General features: G+C 37.6%; 1 protein-coding gene across 1 annotated transcript in view; it reads left to right on the forward strand.

The window, feature by feature from the left end:
• The window catches only part of LOC128124470 (zinc finger protein 420-like), a 28,398-nt gene extending 15,599 nt beyond the window's left edge, over positions 1 to 12,799 (forward strand). Inside the window, exons 3-5 of the mRNA XM_052760782.1 lie at positions 6,130 to 6,191; positions 8,910 to 9,036; positions 9,908 to 12,799. Of these exons, the coding sequence (XP_052616742.1) occupies positions 6,130 to 6,191; positions 8,910 to 9,036; positions 9,908 to 11,964 (2,246 nt within the window). The 3' untranslated portion in view covers positions 11,965 to 12,799. The remainder of the gene's footprint in view (positions 1 to 6,129; positions 6,192 to 8,909; positions 9,037 to 9,907) is intronic.
• Positions 12,800 to 13,369: the final 570 nt, after the last annotated feature.

Below are 13,369 nucleotides of genomic sequence, written 5' to 3' on the forward strand. Positions count from 1 at the left end.
ACATTCCAGCATTCCAGAATGACATTGACTCTGACTGGATATCTTCAGTTTATTTGTTAAGTCTGCTGAATTATTTCATATGCAGAAAAATTTCACTAGTGAACAAGACATACCAGAAATAATTTAATGTCCTAAGGTTAAAGGGGCAGATAATAGTTACAGAGGAGATACAGTAGAACACCACAAGGGTGCTGGTTATTGCTAATCCTTCCAGGTAGCTCACATGGGCCCATGCTATATCAGTAGACAGATGTACCATGCCGGCCAGGTTGATTGTGTGGCACTAGGTGTCCACATCTCTGTAAGGGTTCTCACTTAGTCATAGTTAATACTGATGACGAACTTGAGACCTTCCTGAAAGAATATCAAGCCGGGCGGTGGTGGCGCACGCCTTTAATCCCAGCACTCGGGAGGCAGAGGCAGGCGGATCTCTGTGAGTTCGAGGCCAGCCTGGTCTACAGCGCGAGATCCAGGAAAGGCGCAAAGCTACACAGAGAAACCCTGTCTCGAAAAACCAAAAAAAAAAAAAAAAAAAAAGAATATCAAGACACAGCTCTGTGCATGCCAAGGAAGAAGTCTTCAAATGAGGTAGGATTTTAAAGGATCTGACATAATGAGTGATTTATTCTAATTGCATACCCTGCAGTGTTTCTCTTTATCCCATTTTCTTCCTTACAGCCATCAGCTAGAACTTTAATCACACAGGCATTCCAAATAAAGACATATGTGGCCTGAATTGTAATATTTATATTTTAAATTTATTTATTTTTATTGCATTGGTGTTTTCCTGCGTGTTTCTGTGTATGAGAGTGTTGGATCCCCTAGAATTGTAGTTGCAGAACAGCTATGAGCTAATATGTGGGTTCTAGGAACCTGGTTGCTTTGTAAGAGCTACCAGTGCTCTTAACCACTGAGCTATCTCTCCAGGCCTGAATTGTAATATTCTACCTATAAGTGCATTTGCATGGGTTCTGAGTGGTCACTATTCTTACACAAATGTTTGCAGGCAGTTATAAAATATTTCCACATTGAAAGGAATGATACATTTTACTTAAAGAAACAGTGTGAAGCCTTCTTAGACACTGATGGGAATGGCTATAACTCGATCTGATGACAAGTTTATAATATTGAGAAAAAAACATATTTGGTGGATAGAAAATGTACCTGTTCTCCAAGACCACATGACACATATGGTAAATAATGTACTGTATCTGCCAGGTAGAATGAAATGAAATGTGACCAAAGGGTCACATATCATATTTTAAGTGTTTTCTACTACCTAGAAATGCTGATGTGCAATGATATAAAATCTTAGAACACCTCAAACCTTTTATCAGGATGTGACTGATTTGGGGTTGTGACTGTGAGTTCATATTAGAGATGATTTTTTTTTTAAAAAAATCTGGAGAACCAACAGTCTTCCCCTGCCCTGTATCACCATGGAAGCATTTTTTTTTTCCTGAGCTATGAGCTTTGAGATGCTGTCATTAAAAACTATACTCTTCTATGACTAAGACAATTTCGAGTTGTTCATTTCTAATGATCTCTACCCTTAAGGTTGCATCATGGTTTTGGGGCTCTTCCTCCTATAAGCCTCATTCACAAGGGCAAGTATTTTTAACTAACCTTCTGAGACACAACCACTGCCAATCCTCTATTACCTATTATTTTCTCTATTCTTAACTCATTTAAAGCTCTTGTTCCTATCCCAAGGTTCTCTGTGTAGATGGTTTGGACTTCATGTATTTACAATAAGCAGCTCTTTTTGTAGTGTTAGCCCCTTGTGTGAAGAAAACCTAAATATTTACTGAACTTCCTTAGCTACTATGCAGTCTTCATGTAGTTTTCAGGCGTTTGGAGCTTTGTACTCCATGAAATCCCTTTTTCATTTTTCCTGGTTAATTTTTGTATTCCTGGAATCATTCATTCACTGTTTGAATGTATCTGAATCATTAAGTATTTAAATCAGGTTTTCCTCTATCTCTTTTAGTATTTAAAGTTTTTCAGGAATGTCCTTGAACTAGTTTGTGTTGATTGTTATGTATGGTGAGAGATATGGCTCTAATATCAGTTGTCTGCACATAGATAATCTTTTTTCCAAGCAGAGGATTTTCAAAAGACTCTCTTTTCCTGGACTTGTCTTTGATGTATTTGGCTTATATTATATCACTGTTCTATTCAATTTTCTACATACTTCATGGTAGGAACATTCTGTCTTTGTCCTTGTGCCTCTGTATCATGATATGGGGTCAGGTCCTGTGATACCACTAGAATATTCTTTCTTAAAGTTAATTTTTATATTTGTGATTTTCCTGTGACCATATCCATACTCTTGAAGAAAATTTCAGTATTTGCCTTATGGGATTACATCAATTCTGCTGATTGCTGTTAGAAATATAACCACATGCACCATTTGTAGGGAAAAGGGTCTGGATAAAGAAACCCACCCTGACCCTGGAGCCAAGAACTAGGGAAAGATGGCTCAGATAAGGCCAGTGAAAGAAACATAGTTTGGCTCAAATCAGAGCCATCTCTGCCCCTGGACAACTGACTTGTGAAATCAACCAATCATAGAGCAGAACAATATAATCCTGGCCCTGGGGCCCAGGACCAGAGAAAGAAACACGGCCTGGGTTTGGGACTTGAGCCAGAGAAATGAACACTTTATCCCCAAACCCAGAACCCAGAAACACAGTTTGGCCCTGATATCAGGACCATCTCTGTCCCTAGCCCACAAAACTGACCAATCCCTGGGCAGAAAAAAAAAATAACCAATCACTGGTTGACTCCACCCCCAAGACATCATCTGTAAACTGTTCTGCCTGGTCAGTTGTGAGCTGTTCTCTCCACCATGGTAGAGGCAGCTACTCTCTTGGACTCCTTCCCAAATCTCTTTCTCAGAAGAGTTTTGGGTGTGAAGACCTTCATTCATTGACTCAGAGAAGAACCTTGCTGAGACATCCCTTAGTGGACAGAGCAAGAGAGAGCTGAAAAAGTAACACTTTTCTCTGGAGCCGGAGGAGATTGCTACATTTCTGCAGTTTCTTAGGTGGGAGAAGCAGAGCTCTGATAGGAAGCCCCCTTAAGTGGGGGCTGAGCAAAGCTCAGCTCTAGTGGCTCTCCAGTAGAGGAGCAGGATAGCTATATCCTTCGAGGAGACCATACCCCATCACACCAGGTATATAGCCTGACTTTTCCCGAACAGTTAGGATACCCTTGCCTGCAGAGCTCCTGGCAGCTCCAGGCCTGACTTTCCCAAACCGTCAGGATACCCTTTCCTGCTGAAGCAGTTCCAGGCCTGACTTCCCCAGGCAGTCAGAAAAACTTCCCCTCCAGGGTTGGGCTACCTCTTCGCCGCTCCAGCTGGCAGAGCTGTCTTGAGCGACTTGAGGTGTCCGGAATATCTCACCCTCCAGGGTTGGGCTGCCTCATTGCAGCTCCAGCCACAGCCACCAGAGCTGTTCTGAGCAGCTCAAGGTGTTGCCCGACTCCAAGGTAGTCAGGACATCTTTCCCCAGAGTTGCAAAACTCACATTTTGGTGCCAGATCCTGGGACCAAACCCACAGAGTTGCAACAAATTCATTTACACCATTCCATTTATCAGTCAGTGTGCATGAAAGTCCATTTCTTTGTGAACTATTATGTAGATGTAATTCAGTATAGATGTAGCCAACGGTTTTATCAGACAAGAATCACAGAGCCGATTCAGAGAAGAAAGCCAAGAGGTCAGAGCCAAGAGCCTCACCCTTCCTGATTCAGGGATCCTCCTCAGCCCAGAGAGCTCTCCGAAAAGGAGCCCTACTTCCTGTGTGTCTGTCTCTATAGTCTCCTTGTTCTGGCTTCTGATTGGTTGTAAACCCAATCATGTGACTGCCTTGTCACTGCCTGTATGTACCGCCCTCCAGGTCCTTAAAGGCGTACGCCACCACTGCCACACACTTGCTATGGCTCTAATAGCTCTGACCCCAGGCAACTTTATTTATACCACCACACTATTATTTTTTGCTTATTTTTTTTCTGAGTGCCTTAAAAATTTCTTCATATAAGTGAATTCATGATTACATAGCATTATTCCTATATGTTTTGAAAGCTACCTGAATGGCTTAAAATTCTAAATTTATTTCCAAATTGTTATTATTAGTACATAGGAAAGGTAGTGATTTTCTTTTGTTAGTTTTGCACTTCTCAATAATACATAAAGCACTTATCCAGTCTAAGCCTTTCCCATGGAGACTATAGGGAGTTTTGTGTATAATCACATCATCATTAAATACAGTTTGGTACCTTTCTTTCCTACCTATTTCTCCTTAATTTGTTTCTGTTATTCAGACTTCTGTAGCTCACTCTTATGACCCTGGATTCAATAAGACTGGGGAATGTATGCTTCTTCCTCTCCTTATGGTTTTCCTGCTAATGCTGTTTATCTTTTCTCTGTACTTGTACTCTTGGTCTCAGTGTGACACACCTGCTGTTTACTGCGTTGATTCATGTTCCATTTCTTCCTTTTTTTTTAAGGGGTTTGTCACAAAATCTGTTCAAGTTTGTCGTATGACATTTCAGTATCTACTGGGATTCTCTCTTAGGGCTTTCATTATGTGTATTTCTTTTTTTAATATTCTTGTTGGTAAAATTACTAGTATTAATTTTCTTCCCTCTTGTTAGAAAGGGTAGTTTGCTGGTTGGAAATAGTTTAATACTCCCCAGCTCTCCTCTATCCATTTATTTTTTATATAAAATGCTTTATTTGCTGTATTGTCCTGGCCAATTTCACTCTGGTTTTTTTCTGTTTATACTTTGCTGCTATGAGCCGCAGAAAATGTAGTAGGAATTCAGCTGACTATGGCAAAGTTATAACGTAGAAGAGTAAAGAATTTTTCCAGAAGAAGCCCTGGGCTCACGGAGTATTGGTGTTATTTTGGCTTTTGAATATATCAGCTCTTTTCTGGTATGAATTTCATGTGTGTTATTATAGCTTCCCCAATTGATTCTTTTTCCTAAGAACTTCTAAACAGTGTGGAGTGATCAATCTTTGGGCATATACAATTAAGGTATTTGGATAACAGTCACATGGGCAAGGCTTCCTGCTTCCTGGATTTTTAGCATTAGAATCAGATGTCTGCCTTCTGCAGTTACCTCTTTTAGCAACCATCCAAGGCCAGGGCCAGCTCTGGACAAAAGCACTTTATAAGAGATACCTATCAAACATCCAAGGACAAATGACAGACAGTATAAGAATTCCTGACCACCTGCTAGTCTCCGGAATTAAGGTACATATCCATACAGAGACACCCCATAGGCTTGGTTGACATTAGGTACATAGCTTTGTTGTGCAAATTGGTCTCAGACTCTCACTTTTCTCACAGCCCAAGTGGCACCTCTAGACATCCCCTGGAACAATATACCAAGAATAAAAAGGGTCTTTACATATCAGGCGCATTCAAGCTATGACACAGGTAACCTAGCAACCAAGTACACTTGCCCTGCCAGACCAGAGAGTGGCAGAGGCAGAGGATTGGTGATTGTAGGGATATGCAGATGGTTGATGGAGAGAGGAAGGAAAGGAACGAAGATGAGAATAAGGTGGAAAGAACTTAGTTAGAACTATGAGAGGACAGGAGAAGGGACAGAGAGGAGCTAAGTATGAGAACAGAATTGAAGCTGTGTAGATAGAATTTTGTCTTTCAAGAATAAAATCAATGGACTAAAGATCTCAGTGTACTTAGATTCATTCCCTCAGATTAATTCCATTCACTGGTAGCCTCGCTTCAGGAATGCTGGGGAAAAGACTTGGAGGTTAGACCCTAGTAGTCTTCAATACTTATGATCTGCAATGTTTTTGAGTGGATGACCTTTGTTATTTCAGAAACTTCTTCATGTGTCTTTCCTTCTCCATGCAGTTTAGGAGCCAGTGTTTCTGGATGCAAAGATTAGGTTCATAATTACTTTCTTTCTCAACTCTAAATATGTCCTCCTGTGCTCATATGTCTATAGGAATGTTGAAAAACTTTCTAGTATCATTTTGATTTTGGGTTCTTTTTATGCAGTTTGGTATTGCTCATAACAGAATTGTATTAATTTTAGCTTTGTAGTTTTTACATGTTGATGTGAAATTTCAACAACAATTCCAGACATAGAAACTCGGAGAAGAGCAACAAGAAGAATGAATGCTTCTCTAGTAGATGCTTCCGAGGTCAGTGTCATGTTCTCATTTCTTTGAAATTTGGTTTTCTTCTGAAACTATTCAAGATTTTAATTCTCTGCCTCTGGTAATATTATCTGAAGTGTTTATTTTCTATGATTTATCTTCTTTTTCTTCTCTGATAGTCAAGAGTAAGTCAATAGATCTATCACCTACTTAGCATAGCCTATCTAATTATATTTTCATTCCATGTTTTACTTCAAGGGCATAAATTTCCATAGACTTAAGTCCTGCAATTCTTTAAGAGAATCTATTGCAAATGATCCTCAAAGAAACATATTGATGGCCAGTATCTACATAAGATGGACTTGTGTCCTTTTATATTAGTGTGGAAGGAAGTTCTCATGTTCCACATAGATTGTATTTTTGTGATGATTGGGTTTCCAGAAGCAGGCCTATGAATGTGGACATGCAAATGTATAAGCTTTTTCAGTGACATCATGGAGCAATTTAAGGAAAATTAGAAGAGATTCATGTCTTGAATCCCAATAGTAAATATATCCGCACTCTAAAGAGTACAGATATTGGACTGAATAAGTGTCTTGCTTTTGCCATAAAACTGATATGTGTATGAGCAAATGCAGATTGTAGTATAGTAGTATCTGTGACATCTAATATTACACAGTAATGACTTGAGTGTGGCCAATGGAAATCTATTCATCAGAGAACTCCTGATCATACCATTTTTCTCAGTTGTAAGTTGTCAATAAACCAATGATTATTTTCTCTTTCTCTTTTGATTTATTTTTCAGAAGGACATAAATAAGCACCAATGTCTCCAATTTATATTACATCTTGTGGAACATATTCGTAAGAATTTTCTGGAGAGAATTGAATTGGTGCTGTGCATAAGCCATCAATTTTGAAGCATAAACAAATGTCCCAATTAATCACTTTACTCATTTTGGAGGTGTAAGGCTCCCTCTACCCTGTTTTCCTCTCCCTGAAGCTATATATTACATAGGGAGAGATTCTGAAGAGTTGTGGTGATGGGCAGGTTTCCCTTTCTCTTTTTACAATTACATTTTATTAAAGTATATGAGTGTTCTTCTGCATGATTTTATGCACACAGCAAGATGCATTATGAACATTGATCCCTGAGCTTGGTATCAAAGCCTTGGTACTGGAGTCAGACAATGTAATGAGCAGCTATATGTGTAGAGAAAGTTAAATTAGATTTCTCTGCAGGAAGAGCAAGTGCTTTTACCTCTGAGCCATTTCTCTAATGCCAAGGTGTCCCATCCTGTTGTATATTTGAGACACAGATAGTATATAACTTGCATCTTCTATTTTTTTTTTGAGAAATGAAGGAAGAATTATAAATGACACTTAACTATAACCCAAAATCCTGTTAAATGACTGAGCTCAAATACTGAAGAAAAGAATAGAGTTGAAATGAAAAGATTTTTTTTCAGTTGAGTCAATCTCATGTGTAATAATATGTTCAAAATTAATGAAGAATTAGTGCATTCTCAGAAATCGTAATATATTTGTTTCAGAGAAAATGTTTCTACTTCATCTGAATGCATTGTCCCATATACCATTTAATTTCACGTATATTTCTATCTATTTTGTAGTGAAACACCATATGGTGTTCATGAAATTGTTATTATCTCTACTGTTGAGTTAACTTGTAGAAAAATTTACAAAATATTAATTCTGTCTATTGCTGATTTTTCTATTTACTTAATGGTTGTGAAAATAATTTCATAAAGTAACTGCACAAAGCATTTGAAACTGTTGTTTGGTACCTTTGCTGTATGTGCAGATGTTCCACTCACTATTCAAAGAAAACACTGATTTTAATTCATACATGAACTCTGCATTCCATACTCTTTATCTTTGTTTTAGAAAGGGTGCAGAACTGCATCCAGGTATCAGGATCTCAATTGAACATGTTAGAATATAGTATGGTGTGGCCCAGCTACAGATAGGATCAATCCAGTGTCCGTAGTTTAGCAAGGTCTGACATTTGTAGAATTTGGAAGCACAGTTCAGTTTTGCTCATTAAAACTTGACCATCTGGGGTTGACCCAGGGATCCTACTTGATATTAACACATACCTCACAAAGATAAGTTTCTGCATGTAGACCTCACAAGGGTTTTTATTCCCTAAAAGTTTGCTAACTATGAGCCTATTATGTCATCTTCCTTTCATAGAGATAGAAAGTACAATACAGACAATGACTATTTTAGCAAGTATTTTTTATTATAATTAAATGTCAGTGTTATTTTATGTATGTGGGTATACTTAACCTAAACATATGACTGTGTGCTATGTAAGTCTCCTGTCTGTAGTGTTCAGAAGCAAACATGGGTTCCCATGGAATTGGGGTTAAAATCTGTTGTACAGTGCTACAAGGATGCATTTTCAATGACTGTAAAAGTCATTTCATTATCTAAACACCAGGAACCATATTCAATTGCAGTGATTATGGCAAATCTTTTACATCTTAGAAAATGTCAGAAAATTCATGAAGGAGAGAGACCTTGAGAATGTTAGCAATATAGTAAGTCATTCACTACATTGTCTATGGAATAGCAGCAGTGATTAACATCTAACACATTTCTGCAGCCCTGCTAGAAAATTTTGCACAAATACCATGCCTCATCTATGTCACCGGAGTGTCTTTAATTCCTTAGGCTCTATTACTTAGGAATCCATTTTTGTCCAGCAGCACATAGTATATATTTAATTTCCCTTTGCAGACTCTGTTATCATTCAGGGATGTGACTGTGGACCTCTCGAAGGAAGAATGGGAATGCCTAGATTGTGCTCAGAGGGCATTGTACATAGATGTAATGTTGGAGAATTACAACAATCTAGTCTTTGTAGGTAAGAATGTTCTTCTCTAGAATTCCTGATACATCCTTTTTATTTACCTACTTTGTTTATATGTAATCTCTCAGAAATGTCTGGACACTCCCAGAAATAAGGAAATTCTGGTTATCCATATAACTTTTTCATGGTGCTTAGCTTACACTTATTTTCCCTAGAAGCATAATCAATGCTATATTCTATGTGATCTCTCCAGCCCCCCTCTCTAGTTTTTAAAGAAAATTTCAAAGTGCAAAGAAAATTGAATATCCAGATCATGGAACTATATTGCAGTACACACAATAATTGGAATATTTTGGCTTTACTATTGAATTAAACTATTGATCTATTTCTGATTTTTCAAGTTTAGAAGGTTTAAATAAATAAATAAAAAGCTGTGGCTAGTGAGCATAGTTTTTTGTTTGGTTTATTTGGATGATTTTAATCCTAGAAGTAGGGATGCTGGAGGAAGAGGGTATGTTGAGTTCCATTACAACCTGGGTTAAATAATGAGTTTGAGTTCCTAGCTGAGCATAGCTGCCCAGTTTGACTCAATCTCAAAAACCTGTGCAAGAAAATAATCAAACACTATTCGTATGTTGCTTCAGGGAGCTCCTAATTATTGCTTAACCTATTTTTCCTATCTTCTGCAAGGTACACAGTTTAGATAAGAACGTGAAGGCCACTGTTGGTCCTTGTGGTTTAATAATAGATCAGAGTGGAGGTTCTTCTGAGCATCCTTTTAATAAGACAGAAAAGACCTCTGGCGAGAGCTCTTATGTTTCAGAATTGTTAATTTTTATGTTATAGAAAATTTAAGGCAAATCAGTTATGAAATCTCTTATTCATGCATTAATTCATGTTTTCCCTAATTGTGCTAATTTTCCAGGGAACCACTGCATATGTTATAAATATGAGAATGTCTTGGATGAAAGATCAAAGCATACTGTTCATCAGCATGTGTGTACCCAAGCAAAGCCTTGTAATGAGCCTGGCAAAATTGTTTATGAATCCTCCCAATATACACCTTGTAATACTAGCGATAGCACAGGAATCTTCAACAAGTACATATTTGGTAACCACGGAGATTCCTCTGTTGAATCATTAAATGTAAACAGACATAAAAGTGGAGACTCTGCAGAAGAACCTTGCAAAGGTGTAGGCTGTTTAAACTGTTTAAATTTGTGTTTCATCATTAGTCAAAATCAAAGTGTCCAGGCAGAAAAGATAGAAAACAAAAATACAGAGCATGATAAATCTTCTGACTCTAAACATAAACTCATGCTGGGAAGAACCAATAGTGGAAAGAAACCACACCTAAGCCAAAAGTATGGAAAATGCTTCAAGATAGACTCAAGGCTTAGTAGTCATCATAGAGAAAATACTAAACAGAAACACAAAGTTCATTGCAAGTTCCATTATGGAGAAAAAACCAACAAATGTACAGAGTGTCCTAAGTGCTCTTACCATACGTCAGAATTTAAAAGACATTCCAGGGTGCATTCTGTTGAGCACACTTCCAAATATAGTGAATGTGACAAATCCTTTGTCAGTTCTTCAGATCTTAGAAAACATCAGAGATTTCATACAGGAGAGAAACCTCACAATTGTAGTGAATTTAACAAATCCTCTACCATTGCCTCACATACTAGAACTCATCAGAGAAATAGCAGAGATAATCCTTACAAATGTGGTGAATGCGACAAATCCTTTATCAACTGCTCAGTTCTTAAAAGACATCAGAGAATTCATACAGGAGTGAAACCTTACAAATGTAGCGATTGTGACAAATCCTTTATCAGTTGCTCAGATCTTAGAACTCATCAGAGAATTCATACAGGAGAGAAACCTTACAAATGTAGTGAATGTGACAAATCCTTTATCACTTGCTCAGTTCTAAGAAGACATCAGAGAATTCATACAGGAGAGACACCTTACAAATGTATTGAATGTGACAAATCCTTTATCAGTTGCTCAGATCTTAGAAGACATCAGAGAATTCATACCAGAGAGAAACCTTACAAATGTAGTGAGTGTGACAAATGCTTTACACAGCAAAGCCATCTCAGAAGTCATCAGAGAACTCATAGACGAGAAAAACCTTACAAATGTAGTAAATGTGACAAGTCTGTTATCAATTGCTCAGTTTTTAGAAGATGTAAAAGAAGTAATACTGGAGACAAACGTTTCAAATGTGGTGAATGCAACAAATCTTTTATCAGTTGCTCAGTTCTTAGAAGACATCAAAGAATTCATACAGGAGAGGCACCTTACAAATGTAGTGAGTGTGACAAATCCTTTATCACTTGCTCAGATCTTAGAAGACATCAGAGAATTCATACCAGAGAGAAACCTTATAAATGTAGTGAATGTGACAAATCCTTTACACAGAAAGGCCATCTCCGAAGTCATCTGAGAATCCATATACGAGAAAAACCTTACAAATGTAGTGAATGTGACAAATCCTTTATCAGTTGCTCAGTTCGTAGAAGATATCAGAGACGTCATACTGGAGACAAACCTTTCAAATGTGGTGAATGCGACAAATCTTTTATCAGCTGCTCAGTTCTTAGAAGACATCAGAGAATTCATACAGGGGAGAAACCTTACAAATGTAGTGAATGTGACAAAACTTTTATCACTTGCTCAGATCTTAGAACTCATCAGAGAATTCATACAGGAGAGAAACCTTTCAAATGTAGTAAATGTGACAAATCCTTTATCACTTCCTCAATTCTTAGAAGACATCAGAGAATTCATACAGGAGACAAACCTTACAAATGCAGTGAATGTGACAAATCCTTTATCACTTGCTCAGATCTTAGAAGACATCAGAAAATTCATGCAGGAGACAAACCTTATAAATGTAGTGAATGTGACAAATCCTTTAACCAGAAAAGCACTCTTATAACTCATCAGAGAATTCATACGGGAGAGAAATCCTAAAAATGTACTCATCTCTTAGATGACATTAGAGTATTCATACAGAAGAGCAACATTACAAACATAGTCAATGCAAGAAATCTTTGCCCACAAATCACCCTGAGAACATATCAAAGAATTCATACCAGAGAGAATCTTTACAATGTAATATATGAGGGAAAGCCTTTACTGCCTCTCACGTCTATGGAAAACCTCTGAAAAGTCATAATAGGGGAGAAAAGTTTCCATAGGAAATAATGTGGCATATTCATTCATATTCTGCCTTAGTAATACTTAAGGCTTCACACTACAGAATAATTGTGAGCATGAGAAATGTGAAAGCTTTTAAATAACTTTAAAATCTTAGAATACATCAAGAGTTTATACTGAGGGAAATTCTGAAAATGTTTTCTTTTTAAACTGTGAAACGTTCAATACTTCAATATGAATATAAAACACAGAAACCTGTAGAATGTACTGTTGTGTAGCAGTTTACTGGAGACTGAAGCGATCCCTCTTGGAAGGGAGCTGACTAAAGCATGAAATATACACCTCCAAATAGCTTCAAGAAATCTCTGAAACTGACAGGATTCAGTATGATTAACTCAAGAAACTCAGACAGATCATATAGCTTGAAGAGGGTTTGACAAAATGATCTATCGAGATATGATGCTCTTTTACTTGTAGATATGCCTGCAGGTGTTCAGTGTGCTCCAGGTGTCCTATATTCATATGCTGTATCCCATGCTTGTTTGGAGCTTCATGATAACAACTGTGTTTGAGTCCCCTGTGCTCCAGTAAGCAACTGCTTCCCTATATTCCTCGAAGTAACTGCAATAAATCTCATTGATTCAGCAAATTTGACTTGGTTTTCTTTTAGTTCCCTGTTGGTGAGTAGATGCATATGTATGTTGCATCTCCCCAGGAAAACTGTCTCATAAATCATGTGCTTAACTGTTCCTCCAAACTTGATGTACAATAGAAAATAGATATTAGAGAGAAAACATTTGAGTCAGTGAAGTAGATAAGACTGATTGTGCTCACTGTTTCAGGCTTACAGCCATAATAGTACTTGGTTAACTTTTTGAAAGTGCTCCACACAAATAGAATGTAGAGACTTTGGGAGCCTAAAAAAGGATGATCTCTTCCTTGAATTTCAGGAGGACTGAGGTAGAAGACTACAAGAGGAAAATACAGTTACAAACTGTATCTGGGAGAGACATCATCCAAACTGGGCTGTGTCCCTACATGGCTCTGAAGTTCCAAATAATTCAGCCAAATTCCAACCTTGACCCTCAAAACAAGGCTCCCCATGAGACCATAATACACATAATTGTGTTCTGTTGTACTGTACCTTAAAATTCCATCCTACAAACCACATGGAATGTATTTAATTTCAGTTCTTTTTGTTATATCATTTAAACAATGC

The sequence above is a fragment of the Peromyscus californicus genome, unplaced genomic scaffold, assembly GCF_007827085.1.
Source record: "Peromyscus californicus insignis strain IS unplaced genomic scaffold, ASM782708v3 Scaffold_4__1_contigs__length_199733344, whole genome shotgun sequence".
NCBI lineage: Eukaryota > Metazoa > Chordata > Mammalia > Rodentia > Cricetidae > Peromyscus > Peromyscus californicus.